This window comes from Rhea pennata, chromosome 31 (assembly GCF_028389875.1).
Source record: "Rhea pennata isolate bPtePen1 chromosome 31, bPtePen1.pri, whole genome shotgun sequence".
Lineage (NCBI taxonomy): Eukaryota > Metazoa > Chordata > Aves > Rheiformes > Rheidae > Rhea > Rhea pennata.
In genome coordinates, this window is record NC_084693.1 from 2,623,676 (window position 1) to 2,645,752 (window position 22,077).

General features: G+C 39.5%; 1 protein-coding gene across 1 annotated transcript; it reads right to left on the minus strand.

The window, feature by feature from the left end:
* Window positions 1–2,222: 2,222 nt before the first annotated feature.
* LOC134152548 (methanethiol oxidase-like) lies at window positions 2,223–19,001 on the minus strand. Its single transcript, XM_062597999.1, has 12 exons — window positions 18,880–19,001; window positions 14,173–14,226; window positions 12,979–13,091; window positions 11,566–11,751; window positions 9,828–9,948; window positions 8,583–8,765; window positions 8,294–8,472; window positions 7,156–7,234; window positions 5,058–5,179; window positions 4,780–4,872; window positions 3,626–3,744; window positions 2,223–2,973 (listed from the first exon to the last, which is right to left on the minus strand). Exons 1-12 carry the CDS (start codon window positions 18,881–18,883, stop codon window positions 2,811–2,813), a joined length of 1,416 nt encoding a protein of 471 aa, XP_062453983.1. The 5' UTR covers window positions 18,884–19,001; the 3' UTR covers window positions 2,223–2,810.
* Window positions 19,002–22,077: the final 3,076 nt, after the last annotated feature.

Sequence of the window (22,077 nt, forward strand, 5' to 3'; positions counted from 1 at the left end):
GAGTCACCTTTTTAGCAGCAAAGTTATCCGTTGGATCAGCTCATTTATCTAACTCCTCTTGCAACTGCGCAATCACTAGATCTGACAGAAGAAAGCAGAGTGGCAGGAACACACAGCTGGGGAGGAACAAGTGGGACCTGCTTTCTCTGCTGGCAGCTGACTTGCACTCTGAAAATGATCTCTTCTGTGCCTCTGCCTAAAGATAAGCGCTAGCAGCTTTCCTTCCAGAGTTCCTGCGTGTACTATGAATCAGACTCCTAGCTTATAACAAATCAAATCAAAAATGTTTCACTCTTCTCCACTGATGGTGATGGAAATGCAGACAATTACCTACGTTGAGCAGTCTACCTAAACACTTCCAGTTCCACTCCAAGAAGTCATTGTTCACCTCCCTATACAAGGCACATCTCTACACCCTCAGCCCCAGAAGTAAGAGTTCAGCCTTCCCCTGAAAAGCAGTGAGCTCATGGTGGCAGACCAAAAATTTTTCTTGGACAGTGACTCTCATCATGATTTATTTCCCTTTACCTATGCAAGAATTTTCTCCATTCTATAGCTTTCCCAGCTAACAACCAGGATATAAGATCTCCCATTGTCCTTGCTCACATTTCAGAGGTACTACAAATAGACTCTTTTAGTGAGATGAACAGTTAGTTGTCTTGGATATGTCTTGGCAGCAGGAAAATAAATGAAATCTGCAAATTCCAGTTACCAATGAACGAACGAAACCAAGTAAGTGTTGTTACTTATCAAGTAATAGGTGAACTGTACCGTGCCCTCCTGTGGCCATCTAAAGATCATCATCTGCTTTAATTAAAATAAATAAATAAATAATGCTGATATACCCAAAGGCAGTTTGGAAGTACTATGGACTCCAGAAGGCTAAGTCATGTTCAGTGTTTTTTTTCTTATTCTTACCTGCTTTCAGACAGACCATGGTTTCAACCAGCAACATCAAATAACGCGTGCAGACCCTGAGGTTTTGGCGAGTAAGGATGGATTTTGGCCAGTGGGTGAAGCCTCTTTAATATTACTGAATGAACACCTAACATCTTTTCCAATCTGCCAGAGATCTGGGCCTACTCTGCATCCTCCAACTTACTTTGTTTCACTGTGCGCTTTTTCAAGTTTCACTTCCACATTGACAGGCATGAGAGAGAGGATGGTCAGTAATAGGGTAAGGTTTCACAATGCTTTTCAGAGATGCTCCACAAATCTGGCATTTGGCTAGTGTCTGAAATTCAGAGGTCCATTTCCAATGGCACACTGCTCCTAGCTGAAGTCAGAGGAATCCTGCTCCAGATAACCCACAGACTGACTTGCCATGAAGCTATCACCTTAGAGACCTCTTTATAGACAAGGAAGATGGTGTCAGTATAGCGAGTCCACAGTAAAGTTCATCTTGCAGTAAGGTAGATGCAGTCACACATGCTGAAAGCAGAATCTCTACTATGGACATAGATCCCATGACCACACCAACGCCCACTGGATTTCTTCCCAGAATCACTAGAATCTTCTACTCAGATCTTACCCTTTCCAATGTCTAGATTAGCAGATGTTAGGAAAACAGGAAAATACTCTAATTCAAGTGATTCCCACACTTTGCTTTTCTCTTCCTTATTTATACAACTTTTTGCGTTTAACATTAGCCTTTTATAAACTGTCATCCTGCAGTACGCTGTCAGACCCAGAAGAGGCCAAGAGCCATGCTCAGAAGTGCTCTACACCAAGTTTTTCTATCACATTGTATTTCTGTATTGCATGAAGACAGGTTGCAGTCTGCCCTCATGTGGCCACGTGGAAAATCAAGTACTTTTGGTCACTTTAAAAACTCACAGTGGTATAGTTGGATATATTTGAGGAAAATATATGGCCTCCAATATTATTGGCTGGTAGCAATCGTATTCTTCCAAACATCTGCTTCCTAAAAAATCAAAGGAATGATTTTGCTGGACAATGTGAGATTATTAGTAACATTTACATGGGTTAGATACGCTATGCAGAAGAGTTTTTTGCAGTTTTCTCCAGTCTTAAAAAACAAGATAGAAGGAAGCTCTGCTTGAAATAATGGGAACAAAGGTGACTTCAGTGAAAATAAATTCCTCACCTGAAAATTTGTAGGCAGATGACATTATTTCAAAGAGCACAAAATGTAAGATCCATTCAGAAAGTGACCAAAAAAAGCAGAAATGTTAGTAAGAAAAAAAAAGTGAGGCTCCACCTGAATTGCAAAACAATTTTACTGTTGATTTTTTATAGCATCACTGCACAAGAGTTAAAATGTAACCCAACTTTAGAAACGTGGCTTCAGATTATATATGCACCATTTTTTTTGTTATGTGTGTTGTAAAGCACTGATTACTTTATCAGCAATTAAACTTTGCAGGAAAAAGACACTCTTGCTCCCAGTCAGGCCCATGGAATATACCCTTATGATGTTATTTAGGAACAGCTTCTCCGCCGTCACTGGGCAAACAATCCTTAAAAGCCTGATAACCTCTGCCTAGAAACCTGCAGTCAACAGTGATTACACAAGACTTTATGCAAGGGGAAGTATTGGAGAAATAAATGAGATCTATATCATGGTTCAGAAAGACCCACTCAGCTTCCTCAGAGAATCAGAAGAAAGTGAAGCTTCTGTGGCTCACCCTAATGGAAGTCTAAATTGAGATAGTGGACAAGGTTCCAGCTGAACTGATTCACCTATACAAAAGGGAAGTGGAGGGTAGGGAGGAGAGAGACAGAGAGGAAAAGGGAAAAAAAAAAAAGAAACAAACAAAGAAACAAAGGAAATAGATCCATAAAAACAATTACACCCAGATATCAGAGGTACAGTCTCCACCAGGGTAACGAATCTCATGAGCTAGGACAGGCCCATCAGGTTCCTTCCCAAAATCCACCAGGAAGTTTTTGTTCACTTTCAATCCACCTTTTTCAGTATCCACATCAATCTGCAGCATAACAGAGCCTTCCCTGAAAAAGGGACAAAAAAAAAAAAAAAAAAAAAAAAAGACTTTGGGAAAAGAATTCGTATTTGTTGCTCTTCTCTTCTGTATACAGGCAGGGTTGTTCTTTTAATACAGAAGGAAATGAATGCCAGATTCAAAAGAGGCCTTAGCAGCTCTCCAAAGTGAGTTATACCACCTCAGTGAAATCTGCAACCTCAAATTAGCAATGAGTGAGTGAAAATTAATAGATGTTGTTACTTATCACGAAATGGGCAAGCTGCACTTTGCCCTCTTGTGGCCATCTGAAGGATCACCTCCTGCTTTCTTTAATTCCAAAAAATAAACTGCCATGCCGATAAACTCAAGGGCAGACTGGAAGCACTGTGGACTCCAGGAAGCCAGATCATGCTCAGTGGTTTCTTTCTGTTCTTATCCACCTCCAAACAGATTATGATTTCAACCAACAATACCAAATAGAATGTGCAGTCCCAGGGTTTTTGGTGCCTATTAAGTAAGGATGGATTCTGGATAGTAGGAGATACCTCTAGGTTGGTGAGCTGTGTATAGTAAGTTACTGGAATCAGTGTCCCTGGCTGTGAATTGCACTGTATCTACCAGGTGGTAATACCAAACAAGGACATCTTGAATACAGGCTTGTACAGACAAAGTTTTCTTACTTGATGAGATCTGGGTAGAACTGCTTGTCCCAGCCGCTGTAGAGAGAGGAGGTGACATACAATCTCTTCCCATCCAAACTAAGCTGGATCATCTGAGGTCCACCTGGCACCTTCTTCCCCTAAAATTGTAACAGGGAACAAGGTGAATGAGACAAGCTGCCACAGAGGTCAAACAAAGGAAGTGCAATGGCAAGGAAAAATAAAACAGCATGGCACTCTTGCTACTTAGAGGAACATCCAGCTCTCTGAATCCTTGATACGGGAGCCCCAAATACCCTATCTTGGAGAGGAAACAGGCTTTATTATGAATCTTATTCCTTAGTAACAGGAAGCCTCAAAGCCAATTCAGATGAATTCTGCTTAATTCACAGAACTGGTAATGTCAGATAATAAGGACTGAGGGGATCAGGTTGTTGTACTTGGATCAGGAGTCAAAATCAAGCAGAAGGTGTGTGGCATTGCTGCAAACAAGGATATGTTTATAGTGCAACTAAGTAACAACCTGCACTACAGGGAAAAAAAAGAAGTAGGTGGAACTTTCTGAAGCTGTCTTGAGGGGCCAATAAATCTTACTCACAACTGCATTCAGTTTTTGCATGTTCCATGAGACTTTCTGTAGGTAGTTGCCTTGAAAGTGATAATATTAATGCACACTGATAATGACCAGAGACAATGCTCTTTCTTTTTCTTTTCTTTTCTTTTTTTTTTTTTTAATCATGATGCCAGGTTCTATTGAATTCTTTACCTGGAAGTTTGCACAAAGACACAAAGAAACACTGCAAAATATATTGTACGTGAGCTCATTTAGTGCTTCAACCATCAGTCATTGAAATATATCAGAAGAAGTGATGCCAGCGTGATGAATGTACACTGTATCAGTTTTAAATTTGCTAGCTAACAAGAGCAGCGAAGATATAATTACACAGGTTTCAGTACAGTTGAACAGCTTGTAAAATTCCATCAGGGACCCAGAACATTTGCGAGGGTACTAGCTCCATGCTGAAATGTGACACCTGCAGGTCAAGTTATAAGCCAAGACATAAACTAGCTCAGATACAGCTATGCATGCTGTACTGTCGCCTTTGGCTGAGATGTAGGCATATTTCAAAACAGATGGGAATTAGCACAGCACTGCCAAATGTTAGGAAACTTACTTTGATCACACATGGCTCTGGCTGACTCTGCAACTCCTGGTCTTCCACTACTGTTACGGGTCCACCTTTTGTGATACTGCCTCCCAGAAACACCTGTAACCAAGGAAATGTATGAGAGAGAACTCAGGATCTCTGGATACCAAAGCAACATGAAAGCTATACAGTGACAATTCTCACTCAAGAGTAACTGTCAGACATTTCCTTCTTTAAGGAAAGGGGGAAATAAAAAGACAACTGTACTGCCCTTGAGCATAACAGCTTTTCTGATGCTGGCTTACCTGTCCTACCAGCTTGGGTTTGCGGGTGTTGGTGATATCATACTGACGGATGTCTCCATGCACCCAATTGCTGAAATACAGGAATCTGTCATCCAGCGAGATGAGGATATCAGTAATAAGACCTTCAAGAAAACATTCAGTTGAAGAGTCAAGAAACGGACAGCAGCAGCAGCAAATAAGCTGTTGTATCTTTCAAAACTCTAGACATAGTAGTCTCAGAAAAATATAATATCAGTTGGATAATCACAGCCACTCTCGGAAACCCAGCACCTGTTCCAAGGAGGTTCAGCCTTTATCTGCATTCCCAGGACCATTCCTAAATCACAGAATGGTTGAGGTTGGAAAGAACTTCTGGAGATCATCTAGTCCAACCCCCCTGCTCAAGAAGGGTCACCTACAGCACATTGCCCAGGATTGTGTCCAGATGGCTGCTGAATAGCTCCAAGGAAGGAGACTCCACAACCTCGCTGGCAACCTGTTTCAGTGCTCTGCTACCCTCACAGTAGAGAGGTTTTTCCTGATGTTCAGACAGAACTTCCCGTGTTTCAGTTTGTTCCTGTTGCCTCTTGTCCTGTTGCTGGGCATCACTGAAAAGAGTCTGGCCCCATCCTCTCAACACCCTCCTTTCACATACTTATGCACACTGATGTATATGATAAGCCCCCTCAATCTTCTCCAGGCTGAACAGGCCCAGCTCTTGCAGCCGTTCCTCATAAGGGAGATCCTCCAGTCCTTTAATCATCTTTGTAGCCCTACACTGGACTCGCTCCAGTAGCTCCATGTCTCTCTTGCACTGGGGAGCCCAGAACTGGACACAGTACTGCAGAGGTGGCCTCCCCAGGGCTGAGCAGAGTGGCATGATCACCTCCCTCAACCTGCTGGCAATGCGCTTCCTAATGCGCCCCAAGAGACCATTGACCTTCCTGGCCACAAGGGCACACTGCTGACTCATGGTCAGCTTCTTGTCCACCAGGACCCCCAGGTCCTTCTCCACAGAGCTGCTTTCCAGCAGGTCAGCTGCCAGCCTATACTGGTGCATAGAGTCATTCCTCCCCAGGTACAGGGCTCTGCACTTGCCTTCGCTGAACTTCACGAGGTTCCGTTCTGCCCATTTCTCCAGCCTATCGAGGTCCCCCTGAATGGCACCACAGCCCTCTGGTGTATCAGTCACTCCTTCCAGCTTGGTATCATCAGCAAACTAGCTGAGGGCGCACTGCATCCCTTCATCCATGTCACTGATGAGTAAGCTGAACAAGACTGGACCCAGACTGAGCCTTGGGGGACACCACTGTCTACAGGCCTACAACTAGACTTTGCACCGTGATCAGAACCCTCTGAGCTCTGCCTTTCAATCCACCTCACTACCTGCTCACCTAACTCACACTTTCTGAGCTTGCCTATGAGGACGTTATGGATGTCTACACCTTCTCCATGATCTCTAGGATCTGGGATTCCTGAGGGCTGGTCTTAGCAGTAAACACTGAAGCAAAGAACGCATTCAGCATCTCTGTCTTCTTTGTATCATTTGTCACCATGGCCTCTGCCCCATTCAGTAGCAGGCACACATTCTTCCTCGTCTCCCTTTTGTTACTAATGTACTTAAAGACAACCTTCTTACTGTACTTGACATCCCTTGCCAGATTCAATTCTAAATAGGCCTTGGCCTTCCTAGTCACATCCCTGCATGCTCTGACAATGTTCCTACAACGCTGCCAAGTGGCCTGTTCCTGTTTCCATCTTCTGTGCACTTCCTTCTTCTGTTTGAGTTTTGCCAGGAGCTCCTTGTTCATCCATGACAGTCTCTTGCCCCCTTCCAACGGGGCTCATGCTGAAAGACCAAAACTCACAAGTGTGTTTCTAGAGAGACTGACTTCAAGCATTGAGCAGCCAGTGTGAGAGCAGAGGCCTGACAAGATCTCCTACTTGGTGCCTGGTATGGTTACATCAGAAGTGGTACACAGAGAATCCAAACAAAAACTTACTCTTTCACACTGGAAGCATTTGATACTTAAGGATTAGATTTTCTAAAAAGCTACAGCACACCAGGGAACTGAAGAGGAAAACACGCCATTTCTTCCCCAAACGTGCTCACACTAACCGGGCATGTCAGGAAGCAGCCATCCCTTCACCTTCTTGCTGGGTACTTCAATCACTTTCTCTGCTGCCCAGTCTCCTTTCTGCAGGAGGCACACGAGATAACACAGCACTATTATTGCCTTGATGTTATAGCCAAGAGAGCTCAGCTTTGCATGACAGAAGTAAATACTACTATATATTTAACTGGCCCTGTACAGAGGTGATACATACACTGCAATTAAGCGTCAACAAGGAGCGAGGATGGTAAGTATCCCGCCAGTGAAAATGGGCTGTGTTAATGATTACACTATGAAACACCTCAAACAGCTTGCTCTATCAGCAGCAGAACTAAAGAACGCTAGTCTCCTATAAACGTGTCCTATTTTTCTTCTGTACTCCCTCTAAAACTGCAATAGTGTAATAACTCTACTCCCCTGTCCATGATCCCTTCATTTTCTCTTCCCTTTTCTACCTAAACATCCTCCCTATGCTCCCAAACACTAGTTGAGCAAGAGGCAGCACTCGTAGTCACTGGTAACAAAGTATACGTTATGTTCTGATTAGCTGTCCAAGTCACATATTTTTGGTCAGTTTGCCAGAAAGATCTTGAGCTAACGCTGCAGCCATTTCCTCTGTGAAAGTACTTATTAGGGAGTCTCATATTTACCTGATCACGTATGTTCCTATCCTTGGCAAGCACTTCCACTCTTTGGGACTTTCACGATTCACCAGTTTTGATTAAATTGGTCAACGTGTTCCAAAGTTATTGTAGAGGGCAGGGAAGTTGGGAATAGGATTGACAAATCAGCCCCGTGATTTTTGAGCTTTGCTTCCTTTCAGAAACAGGCTATTGAAGGATTTGCATGCTGGATATCAGCAATACTGCTGCAGAAATACTCAAAACACTGACCATCTGCAATTGTTCAAAGATGAGGGATTTCATAGCACCTTCAGAATGCCACTGCATTGGCTTGTACACACTGTCATTAAAAGGTTTGCTCTGACACAATGCTATAGCTTGATTAGCATTAGACTAGAGTTAGGAGCCTTTGGAGCCTTTTTTTTTTATTATTGAAATCCTGCTATTTTCTAAGTGATCAGTGAATTTCTGAAACAATTAGGTTTGAGCTTTCATTTCTGTCACGACTTTCAGTATTTACCTCAGTTTTGTAGAAACGATGCACTGTACTACTCAGGGCACATCCAACAAATCCTTCTGAAGCATCTGGATTGTGAAGGAATCGAATTTCCAGAGGAATAGAGTTCTTCCCTAAGTCAATTGACTGAATATAGGTATGAGAGTTCCAGTCCCACACATTAATGTGATGCCCATAATGACCTAATCGATCAAATCAAACAAAAATAAGCAAAGAAGAAATTATCTTAACTTTGAAGAACACTTTTAGAACAAAAGAACTACTTTTGAAGTTTAAACAAACACTTCCTCACCTTTCTCTACATCAGCTGGGTCAAACCCTTCTGCCAAGACTTTTGGGGTTCCCCATTCAGTACTCATCAGGACATTATGCCGTGGCTGATACCAGAAGTCGTAACCCATCGAGGGTACTTTTTCCCCCTTCTCCCAATTGCCCTTCACTTCAAAGGTCTCTCCATCCAGCACAATAAAGCCACCTGATATTGAAACAGATTTACACACACATTTGCAGCTTTAAATAAGTAATGTATTAATATTAAAACATCTATTTCCTAAACATTCTGTAAATTACTATCCCATGCTTCAAGGAAATTTTGTGATTCCTTTGGTATTGCTTTGATGGACTAAATGAAATAAAAATTGGATTTATGAAGGGAGTTCCATGAACACTACCACTTTTTTATGAACTTCCTATGCTCTAGTTTTGCTCTATTTCTGCTTGACCCATTCGGTAGATCAACTGACCCTCCTAGAGTACATTTCAACTAAGAAATGTCTTAGGGAAGATCCTGGAGGATTCACCTAAATTTTTCTTTGTTTGCAACTGGTATTGTTGATCAGGCATATAATATACATATTCAAGGACATATTTGCTCATGATGCAGAAAAGAAAACCCTCTGAAAAGGAGCAGGGTTCACTACCCAATCATCCAAAGTATCTGCCCCCCATAGCTAAAGTTTCTCTTTATTAGATGTCAGGGTTTTTTTTTTACATCTGAACAGCTAACAAAATTTATGTGCAAGCTTTAAATAGGAATTGCCACCTTCATTAGATAAAAGAGGATTCTGTTGGTAACAGAATCCTTCTTGCCCAACTCACAAGTATTGAGACAATATAGACTATGTTTAAAAGCAATTCTTCCCAGCTCTGCATTGAAGGGGCTCAAGCAAAGTGTTAGTGGGTTTCTTGCTCATGTTACAAGCACTAGAGCTGGTCTTCTTTAGTAATGCTGAGCCACAGCATTACTATTATTATATATATTTGAAGGGCCGAGGCACAGAAGCTGAACAGCTCAAATGGCCTCCTCCACATCAAATCTGAATTGCTGTGGTGGAGCAATGTCCATAGAGCTTACCTGTTAACTGAAGTATTTACTCTAGAGTTAAATAAACAATTTAGGTTCCCAGGTGCTACAGTGGTTATGTGCACAAAAGAACTCTGAGCTCCTAACAGTGTTTCTAGTTTTGCAGCCTACATTTTGGGAGCCTGATACCTCTTACCATGGATAGTTTTCTTTAATTGTGAAGGGGATTCATACCTTTTCCATTGCCAGAAGGGTCTCCCAAACAGCTGATTACAATCTCACCACTGCCCAGACAGTGAGAGGTGTGAGGATTAGCCACATTACCCTTCCAGAATAATTCCACTGGCTCAACAATCTAAAACGAGTATACGCATAGTCAGATCTTTGTTCAGATTATTACAGAATATCAATTCCACCCCAGTCTAAGAGCTCAAACTTCAAAGAATGGTGAAGGATTGGAATGGCAGTAAGGATTGGTGGGTGAGGGGAGTTATTTCTTTTGTCACTTTGAGTATTTGCCATCTCCCTCTTTCTAATCTACCCAGTAAGATGGTACCATCCATGACATAGATTTGTTCTTCTCAATAACATAAATAGCAAGAGTTAAATGGCTAATTCATGCATGAGCGAGACAGTGAAATCTTTATTTGCTTTAATTAGTATCACTGGGGAAACAACACTGCGCAGCTTTCAGATGTCAGTTCTCATTTGGAGTAGTAGCAGCTCAGAGGAGGAGAAAAAAATCTTTGAGTTTATCTCCTTGCCAGAGACCCACTTTGAAACAAAACTCACTGTACAAGAAGAGACTCCCCCATTTGTATGTGCGTGTGTGTGTGCGCGTGTTTATTTCACTGCATTAATAGTTAAAGTCTGGCAAGGTTTCAAAGAACTGCTTAGCTACCACTGTTACTCAAAGCTGCAAGATTATCAATGAGAGTATTTACAGGCAGGTGGAGCAAGACAAAAGACCACTTGAAATTGCCTTACATTCCACATTATGACCTGTCTTCAAAAGACTTTTCTAATCAGTAGACTAAATTTGTCTCTGCCAAACCTGTAACTTTGCAGTGAAGTTTTATACACTGGGGTGGAATTCAGCTGACCAAGTAAAGACATTGATAGCATATACATTTAGATCTAAGCTAATCCTCTAGCTTAGTTTATAGCCAGTGAAAAGAAATAAACACTTTCAGGACACAATTACTTCATCCTAAAACAGTCTTCTAAAATAAGTTAGACAAATCTCACTCCAGTAATGTCTTTTTTCACTGACTGCAAAGGGAACATAAATAATCAGAGATGTACAAAGTGTAAGTCTGTATCAGAGCTAAACTTATGCTAAATGGATTACTGCAGTGGTAGTTTGATTTTGGGAAAATTTCTGTTGTTTCCAAGAACAAGATACAACAAAAAAAATGCTAATTTCCCCATATTAAAATATTTTATTACATTTTTCTTTAAAAAAAGATATAGATACACCATGTTCAGGAACTAGAGATTACAAATCAAGGAGGAACTGTCCTTTCTGGAAAGGACATGGTTTTGCTCACTGAAAATTCAATCAAATTTGAACTCACTAAGATCTCTGGAAAAAAAAATTACAACTCATAAACGCTCAGATGAATGTGTTGACTGGGTCAGGTAGGAGTTTCCTTTGTGATCTCAGTCAAAAACAGTATTATAGTGCACAAACATTTGGACCAAAATTCATATTGCACAGGCAGTCTGAGCTCTGGAACCTCCTAAATTTTCAGTGCTTGCAACTACTCATATTTCTTGAGCACAAGGTTTTGGTGTGTAATTTATCAATAAATTTTAAGAGCCTCAAAACTCTCACAAGTTCCTGACGTTTGAGAAAAGCTTCCAAAACTGTTTTCATCTCCTATTCTAATTGGATGTTACAATACAGAAAATCTCTATCTCTTGGTCAAAATAAGAACATAAAAAGACATCTTAAAGCCATTAAACATACCTTATGGATTCTAGGAGCTCGCAAGTCTGTTCCCACATCCACCACATAAATGCGAGAAGAAATCAGACTTGGCAAAATCAGATGATTTCTTTTCTTTGTGGCATCTCCAAAGCAGCTGCTACAGGCATTCCATCCTGAGTGATGGAGCTCATCTTTAAGGTTGGGCATGGGCAGGCGATGGATCACCTACAAAGTCAAAGACAAGACTTCAGATTCAGGTCTAGAGAGCTTTTCCTCTATGCAAAGAAGTGATTCCTTATGCATAAGCATAAATTAGTGAAGAGCAGAAGGAAACTGCTATTTGCTATTCAGCAAGCCAATTCAGCCCAAGACTCACAGAGCTGAAACAATAAAATGGGAAAATAAAGTTGGACATCATGATTGCATAGGACTTGTAAAATGTGCTGTGCTATTAAATTCATCCAAATCTTTAAAACACTCCATCTAATCAAGGAGACATGGAACGATGATATATATATAAAAAAAAACACACAGAAAAAAAATACATCAAATACATCAATTGTCCATGAGCTACAAGTCTCTGGCTTTACAAGATTTACCTGATTACAAACAGGACTGATGACCAAATTGACATGCTGACATGTTAGTTTGCACCCTTGCTTCACATATCTACTTCTCCTCTATTAACTAATAAAAGTAGAAAGATCACAGCTAAGCTTTATCAAAGCTTTAAGAAATTTGTTTCCTCAACTTTCCCACAATAAAAACATGAACAATAGCTAGATCAAATTATGAAAGCCTTTGTTGTCAAACCCAATTTGCTGCTCCTTAAAGACACTGCATGGCTGAAGATCAGCATCCAACACATCTTCAGTTATTTGAGTTGTATAAGTAGTTAATGTTCAAATGCAGTTTAAAGAAAGGGTCTTACCAATAACTGGGGTCTGACACTGTCGGTAGCTAGCTAGCTAGCTACAGCTTTGCATTTATGGTGTAAATGGATTAGTTTCATAGTGCCTAATACAGAATTTCCTGGGGTATCAGAGCTCCTTCATTATAAACTCTGTCTAAACTACTGACACATCCCAAGGAAATATAACCTTCCAGAGCTTAATACTCATGCTCAATATAAATGAACAGTAGTTTTACAAAGAGAACTATTAAAACCATAAGCATAAAAATGCTGTGAAGGTGTCTTGAAACTAAAAAGATAAATATTAGCTTTTAGTTACCAACTAAGAAAAACAGCACAGGATTTGATTAATATTCAACATTGAAATTTCTATTTGAAAGTGATTATGAAAAGAAAAGAAAATATGAAGTCAAATACAGAGCAGAAAAGAAAACATTGAGTGGGATCCAAAGTTCATGACTGAAAGGGTCACAAATCGGAGGAGAAAAAGTGAAAGTAGAAGCTGAGAATGCAATTAGAGCCATTCAACACACAGGTACCTGACAGTAGTGTGGAGATTTGGGGTCAACATCCACTGTAGCCAAATAGTCAGGCTTCTCTATCCCAGTGTTTCTGTAGATACAAGGCAAGTACAAAATCTCCTCCCGGGGACCTTTCAAGACAGAAATGTTTAATGAGTCAAAAGAAATTGTTTTCCCAGCAAGCTATGGTAAACCTGACAAGAATCTGTCCCGGGATTTACTGTCTCTGTCTATAGACCGGGACTCCTCCTCATTACTAACTAGGAAGCCAAACCTCATATTTCGATTCTATGGAGAAATGCTTAGTAATATATAGCCTGAGCAGTGAAGAGTTCAGAAATTGCCCAGAGAAAGCTCTTCAGCTATGGGGCTTCTCCACTCCCCTTGTCCTACTGATGTGAGGGGTCCTGGGAAAGCAACTGTTTTCCCAAAGAAGGACAGCGCTAGGGATCACTTTCCCACCTATAAGGCTACGTCAAACCTCTCCCTTCTCCAGTTACACCAGTGACTCCCTACTGCCAGGGTCAAGACTTGGGCCTACCTATGCCACCATTCTAAAATTGAGGCTTTTAAAATATATTAAGACTCACAGTGACATTCTAACACTACTAAAAACTGCAGTAAAATGCCTCGAAGGCTTTGGTGAGGTTCAGGACTTAGCTCAGCAGTACTACACCTCCAGAAAGAACAGACTGCAACTTTTTTATAGCTACTGGTGGATGAAAAGCTTGCCACGTCACACAGAATATCCTATTGTCCCTTCCCTCCTTTCCCCCTTCTTCTATCCTAGAAAAACACTTGTTTTTGTGAGAAATTAAGAGGGAGGTCTGTAAAGGTCTCTATCCAAAAACACCAAAGGAACATTTTTTTTCAGGCTAAATTACAGTAAGTTGCACCCAGTACTCTTAAAGCAAAGCTATATTGTGCAAAATAGAGAAACAGAACAGTTTGTTGCATCTTAGCATCTTATACCATTGCATTTATTTAAATCCAGCTCTACTTTGTGTTAGTACTGCAATTCAGTTAACTCATGATAACATAGTTTGTATGCTTTGCCCAGATTTGGGCTCAAAATGAAATAAAATCTCTTCTAATATTTAAAGTTTTCTCAGCCTTGCTAGTCAATAAGCCTCTCTGGAAGATCTTAATTTAATTTGAAAAAAACTGTTTTATTGATGTCCTAGACTTCAGAAAACATGTTACAGTACTTGCCTTTCATGGCATGCAAAGGAGTTGCATACCCTGGACCACATGCTCCACATTTTGCTGATTTGAGAAGAAGAAAAAAAAAAAAAAAAAAAGAGAAAGTTTTAATCTCCAAGTTATTTGAACACATCTATCTTAACAGGACATTGGCTTTGCATTCATAGATTTGAGAAATCTCAGATCCAATTCTACTTTGCCAAACCCCTGTAAGTCTCACTGAACTCCAGCCACTGCTGCGGTTCGGTTTCTGGAAATCCAGGATGTGGGCCTTCATTTCAAAGACTTTGGCTTTACAATTTAACATCATGTTTATATATGACAAGGGGCTGGGATTTAAAGAAAACTGTGTTAAATGTTTAAAGATATCTGCTGAAGCACTGTCAGATACGTAAGTAGATATACTGCCCAGTTTGAACACCACTTTTTATTACTACTGGAAAATCTCCAGTCTTCTCCTGCATATAAACTTTTGAAGTGGTTATTCTTAAGGGTTTACAACCTGGGTGAGAGGTAATACTGCAGACAACCAGAAAGGACGTGAGGAAGGGGAATTATGAACCTCCTCTGTATTAGAAACTCAGCTCCCTACCTCTGCCTTCCCATCAGTGCTCCAGCTGTCATAAACCCTCACTTAGGATCACTAATTAATTCATCCAGAACTACCACCTGGCAATTTTTTTTTTTTTTTTTTTAATAATTGTTTCAGCTTACTTCTAAAGAGCTTTAGTTCCCTTTGCACTAGTTTGGATCCTAATCAATAGCTAAGTAAAAAAACTAAAGTAGCCTCATATACAGCGATTTCTACTCTAACAGAGCCAACATATGTGCTCAGGTTTATATTAATAAACTACTGTCTAAAATCAAAAAAACCCTTGATATATTTCTTTAAAAGGCACATACAATGTTTTGCAAGTTTATAGGCTTAAGTGAAGCATGTAAATCTCTACTTTTCTATTATCACAAAGCTTCAGGCCTGCAGAATCCATTCCACCATGTAGGAGGATTCTAGCTCTTAAATGGAAATAGTATATAATCAGCTGTTTAAAACATTAAAATTTAGCAGCACCACGCATCAGGATACCAGTGTATTTTTTCAATATGACATGAAGTGAAACACATTTTGACAGGAGCAAAAACACAGTACAGTTGCCTCCCTCAGTGCCTCAAGTGTCTGTAATAAAAATGAGGAGATAGCTATTTTTTGCCATTCTCTGATACCACTGTATTTAAAAATAGAAGGTTATAATAACTGGAAGTATCGAGGTAGTGATAGTTCCATTGCCCATTTAATTACAGAGCCTTTCTTTGGAGGCAAAGATGACTTGATCATTGTTCCATGCAATCAGCTAACTCATTTTATTCTGAGGCTCATAACATTAAAAACAGGATCTTCTGTAAAAGAGTAATTTAGTACTTCAGGTTTAGTTCCACACTCTTTATGAAATATTTTATATGAAAACAGAGAAAAGGAAGTTTGCTTTGTTCCATTTCTGTCCAACTTCCATAAAAAGCCGTAACTTAAACGTTATTCTAATTTTCTCAATCATCTAAATTAGCAGGAGCTCACTATGCATTAGACCACAACTTAATTAGCATTGCAAATGCAGTGTTCTGTGGATTATTTTGAGAAAAAGATTATTTGTGCCAAATTCTTTTCTAGCAAAAACATACAGCAAGATGATAAACATTTCCTCTTCCTTCTCCTCATACACATTTTTTTCTCTTTTTGGTCTGATCTTGTTCAAATACGCTTTTATTCTAAACCATTGTATCTAACTGCCTCAAGATATTCAAAGATGATGCAAATCTTTCCCTGTTACATGATGCCAAGCTCATTTGTGAATTCAAAGTAAGGATTTTGTCATAAAATTGGTTTGTACCATCTTGTAGCAACATGTTAACAATAATATTTACATTGCTATGTACTTAAACATGTTAATATTATTCATGACGTTCCAGATCCCCCATTAATCTGGCAGCTGACCAAATATTTTGAATACCAGGAAGTGGGACACTGTATCATATAGTGGTGACTTGCAAACTCCAACTAGGTGAAAAGCATTGAGAGTTTTTCCTGCACCTCACACGTCTAAAGAGAAATTGTCACATGGATAGCCCCCTTCCATAAAGTCCACCTTTTCCTTCTTTCACAGGACATTGCTCCACCACAACTGCTCGCATCTAAATTTAACAACAAGAACATACGCACTTAGCTTTAACTGCTTCAATGCACAATTTTTCTTCTTTCACAGTCATATTAACCTTATTTTTCTTTGATGCATTTTTTTTCATGCATACACCCCCCTCCAAACGCTGATAAAATATCACTGTTCTTTTAATTATCATTGTCTACAGCAGGTCTCCTTTGTGGAGAGTGAAGGGAACTGAGGAATCCAGTCTAGTTTCCTTTTGCTTTGTATTTTTCCAAGTGGATAACAAGATAGACAGTAAATTAGTGGTAACAGGCCAAAATTTCATGCACGAACACTAATGATCCATAGACCACTCTAATGAACAACTTTTGAGGATATTTTGCTACATTTACAATAACTTATCATATGTAAGCTGTAATGTGTTTCCCACGTAACACCGAAGGGACTCCCTGCAGCTTTCCATCCATTCACCAAATTGTAGGCAAGGGGGCAGTATTCTCAATGTCATAAAAGTCAAAAGAACTTTGACGGTGGCAAAGACACCACACTTTTTCAGATGATAGTCAAGAAAAAAAAAAAAACGCTCTGTTTCCCTCAGTTTTGTTGGGCACCAAGTTGTACTGATGTGCCAAGTAATATCACACTACTGTACAAGTCAAAGAACGACGACCGAATCTGTCAGTCTAGCAGACACAGCGTAAAGCAGCGGTCCTGACACCTCGGTTTCAGTGTGAGCCAAATCAACGTGCTGCTCGGCCATCTCCAAATATCAACACTCCCTTCCGTCGGAGAGAGATGCCTCTCCACCTTTTCAAGGGTTGTAAAGTCTTCTGAAGTGCTGATTATCTGTTACGAGCTCCTTAGGGCAAAGAAACAGCGCAAAACACAGATCATCCCAAAGGCGAGCAAACATCAGAAAAAAAAGATATGACAGAGATTTAGGAGACTCTTTTATAAAAATCTTTTGAAAGCGTGTTTTAAAAACAAAAGTTCAGTCTGTTTATACTCACATAATTGGCGTGCTTAAGTTTTTAACTGATACGCAAAGCCACTATGGAAGCTACAGGAAGGCTAACTATATTCAGAATAACCTGGAGTTACCAGAAGTCTACATAATGAGGCTTATAGAATTACAACAACAGATAACAGCACTGCAAAAAAATTATCCCTCCTGATAAAGTGCAGTTTCATAGTAAATTCAGTAAATTAAAAGTATTAACACAGGCAAGATGCTTTCTTTCGTGGTTTGAGTTAAACAGTTTGATACAAATCCAGGTGGAATAAATCTAGGCCAACCCAGGCTTTTTGCAGAGCCTGAGTAAACAGAAAGATCTATCAAGTTAAGGTGTAAGCTTGGGTTGAACAGTGACATATTAAAAAAAACGAAGGCAGGTAAATCTGGTTTGTGGTATGATTGTGCCCAAGTTAAATTGTTGAAATAAACATGAAAATGGGAAAAGCTAGAAATGAGAGTATCAGTTATACTATATACAAGACAAGATATAGGCCATAGAGAAAGACAAAAAATATATATATTGCTAGAAAGCAAACCTCTCTCCAAGTAATAAGTAATTTGAGCAGACTTTAATAATTCTGTTGAATTTTTGAAGAGTAGTCCAAGGCTTCATCTTCTACACAGCCAAGAGCAGAGCAGAGCAGACCTTTCCAAGCGCTGTTATCAATCGCCCTCATTCTGCTTTAAGGCACAGTATTTAACTTACTCTTTATGCACTCCCTAGTTATTTCTTACAGACTGTCATGACCATTTAGACTAAACTGTCTCTTTTACAGGTTATAAATTGAGAATTAAAGCCTGTTAAGAAACTAAAGCAAAATAGTTTATTTTATGCTACTAGTACTTACAAAAGTACAAAAAGGTAATCATTCATCCTGGGCAGATATACCAGACTAGTCACTTTTGCTGAGTCAGTGCTGTTGTTTTTTGTTATTGTAATTAGGGTCTTTAGACTAAGGTATTTTTCAAGGAATTTTATCCTGTATTGCGAAAACACAATGTAACAGTCTGTCCTGCAAATTATGTAAGAATATATTCACATTCAAAGAAGTTCTGGTTTAGGGCTCCTTGCCCCTGCCCCCCATATTACCTGTCTATCTATCTAGAAATAAAGTTTTTAAGAATTATACTGTCTGCCATAAAAACATAAGCAGAAAGTTACATTATGGTCCTCAGTTCCCTGCCAGTTTTCTTGAAAGTGCCCGTCAACTAGAACAGCGAGTCCAAGTGTTTATTTCAGTTTCTAAATGCAGGGGTACAAAAGAGACAATTAATAACAGCATTAAAATTATCTTTTCAAAAGCATTGAAGCTACTTATTTAAAACTATACTGTTTTTTAAGCCGCTTAAAGAAAGAAAACCTCTTTCTGAGTCTGAAAAAATGCTGAACTTCAGCCCCACGTTTCTTCTTACTAGTCTGCCACTGCAACAAACCCACTAAACTCTGCTTACAAGTCGTCTGGAGGTTTCAAAGTGCGGAACTGTAGCAAACAAAGAGCAGGACTCCAGCAGATCCAGGCTGGATCCACTGGCAGGATCTCTTACCCATGCTGAATCCGAAGTTCAGAGTTGCTCGGTGCCTCCAACAGGAAGTGCAGCTGCCTGGACTGGATTTAGCAAAGCAAAAGCTGTTCTGAGGGGGTCATATATGCATGAGTGAAAGGGCGGGCAGGAAGAGGGAGAGAAACTGCCGAAGGGGAGGATCCAGCCCAGGCAGCATTGTGGGAAGAGGTGGACACAAATTCTGCATTTGCTTTCTGAAAAATAGCGGAGGAAGCTCTGAAGTTCTGTCCAAGCCCCCTTCCTCAGCCCCGGGGTGCTGCACCTGCTTCTGATTCTGATGGACTTTCCACATACTCCTGCTTATATGCTAGGCACATTTATCTGCCTATTCTGTGCCCAAGCAACTGCCCTTTTACAGAGAAAACTCACATGCTTTCCAGCAGTAAAGGGGAAAACGGTTCTGTTTACAAGCTCTTGATTTTGGGCAGTATTTCAAGTTCTCCAGGAGGCAATGAATGCCAGACCAGATCAGAGCTCTCAGTCATGTCTAGTTTGGCAAGCAGTTACGTTTTAATATTTTTACAACTCTTCAATTCTCTACGCAAGGCAGCTACAGAAAGATGACTTGCCCTCACAAACTTACTTGTGGAAGAGTCAAGACTGACTACTGCCTTGGAGCATCTCAAAATCTCAATTTCACTCTTTATTCCATTTGGGATTCTGCTAAACTGTCCCTAATAAGGCATCTATTTTTTTCCACTGATTTGCTAAAGAACAGCATTTTTTTCCAGAATGCAGGCAACTTAACCTGCCACTCCCCCAATACATTCTCAAGAGCGGCTTCTACCTTTTACTCCCTGTTCCATCTCTTCTCTTTTATATAAGCCGCCAACAATAGCTGAAGGACTAAATGCTTCTGAAACACTACAACTATTTTAGCAATTCCTTCCCTTAAGTCAAGGGAGTGTCAGAGAGAGCTGACAAACAAGTTATAGCTAACCATTTACTTAGTGAATTTAGCAACTTCTCCTCGACATGAACTAGGTAAATGCAGTCTGTTAATTTGTTTGTCACTTCAGACCACTTGCTAAATATTTTGTGGAAACAAATTCTAATTTAATCCAACATTGCTCAAAAATGTTTTTCTCTAAGTATTCCTTTAAGCACTCTACAGCTGTATTTAGATATTCCAAGTGCATGATGGGCCATCTAAGTCATGTTTTGCTCTCCTTATTTGACGGGCTGACCTCTGCTAGTGGCTTCAGAACAAAAATATGTATTTTTTAAAACTCATGTTTAAATTATTTGACTCAACAAGGAACACATCATTGTTCAGTATCAAAATAACCATGTATTAAATCTTAGCTCACATCTCATGCCACTGCGTAAGAACTGGGATCTACTGCACACCTTGGGGTGCATCTATCATAAACACAGGACTAGAGTGAGGTCATGATTACTTTATCCACATATGGAGGCTTTGGAACAACACTCAGACGCAGCCTCAAGCAGAGAAGTTGTAAAAGAACAGCTAAAGATTAAAAGAACTGCATGTGAAGAGGGGCACCCAGGAACAGCATGGTGAAAATTTTACAAACATCTCTCGAGATCAAACCTATGAAGCAAAAAATAAATAAATAATGATAAAAAAAAAAAGTAGCAATGACTACTTTCATCTTGTCCTTCACAGTCTAACTTCTAACACACAACCTGTCTGCAGTTTCTATATGGCTCTTACTACTGTGATACCCTGTGCTGCAGCTCAGACTGCTGCCAACACTTCTGGCAAGTGCAGGCCTGATTTTTGCATCCTGTATCAGTCTAGAAATTAATCTCATTAAAGTATCATAACTAAGTCTTGTAAAAAAACCTTAACAATGTAGAATACTTTTTATCAACACATTTGTATCTCTTGTGAGATGACTGTAATATATCATTATATTTCCAGCAGCACAAAAAATACGTGCGGCCCAACATATTTGCTTCTGCTCCATGCTTTTAATGGCATCTGAGCTCCAGATTATGCCTGAGATAAATTCTGATTTGGTTCCAAAAAATCTGATCAGATGGTTTATTTAGTCTGTTGTTTGACTTACTAAACATTCCTCGAAAGCCTAGCTCCTTTATTTCATGTACCATTAAGTGCTGCATGTGACAGAGAACTGTTTTCTTCATAATCAAAACAAACACAGAACCATTAGACTACACAATACCTGTCCCACTAACTTTTCACTAAAACCAGATTACCTGATTTCATGTACAATGTTGAATAAGGGCAAGTATTACACACAGTATTTCAAATACTCTTATTTTTATTTAGAGTCTTGGTGAGATTTTATGTAGTTCATTCTCAGCTGACATGACATAGTGAATGTCTTCACATTCTGATCTACCTTTTCTCAAATGTTTGCTCTATAGTTCTTCCAAGGTGGATATAATGTGTAAATTCTTCATTTTCAACCTTTAGACTATACACAGAGTCTACCAACAATTATGCAAATTATGTCAATAAGTGGAATGGAAATAATAAACTGCAAGCTCTCTAATGTATCTAATTTTCTAAATGCTATGTATGCATAGTATATAGGATTTTGGGGCCCTCATCTTGAGTTGAGGGTCCTTATATACTACTATAATAAAAAGAATGAATTCTAGTTATTAGCCATTACAAACTGTATTGGACATGTATCAAAAATTTCATGTAATGAGATATGAAATAGTTGCAGTCTCAGAAAAGAATGTTGTTCTTCACTGCCCCAGATAAGATGCAAACTGGCCATCTGTCAACTGTTCTGTTTATCTTATTACTGAGGACTTTTTGAACTCAATAGTATGTTTACAAAGTTAAGCAACCAAAAGTTATGCCTTTTGTTTGTATAAGTTGACTCACAATTGTATGAAGTACGAAACTTCTTCAGGAGCAGGGTCATGACCTTTAAATTGCACTCATATTTTCATTACAGTCATATAACTTTAATACAACAAATAAGAATTCCCTGTTGTGCCTTTGCCCATGCAGTTTTAGACCAGGGTTTTGCCCTTTTAATGTTTATAAAATACTGCGGGGATTTAAATGAATGTTTACAAAATAGTCAAAATCTTGCAAACCCCAGGCAAACATATTATCGAGACTGTTGCTTTAGTAAAGACTATTGGATTTAGATCAGCAATGTTATTTCTTTCTTTTCTTGATTGGGCAAATGGTATTAAGGCAAAGGACAAAATAAAAGAAATCCAAAC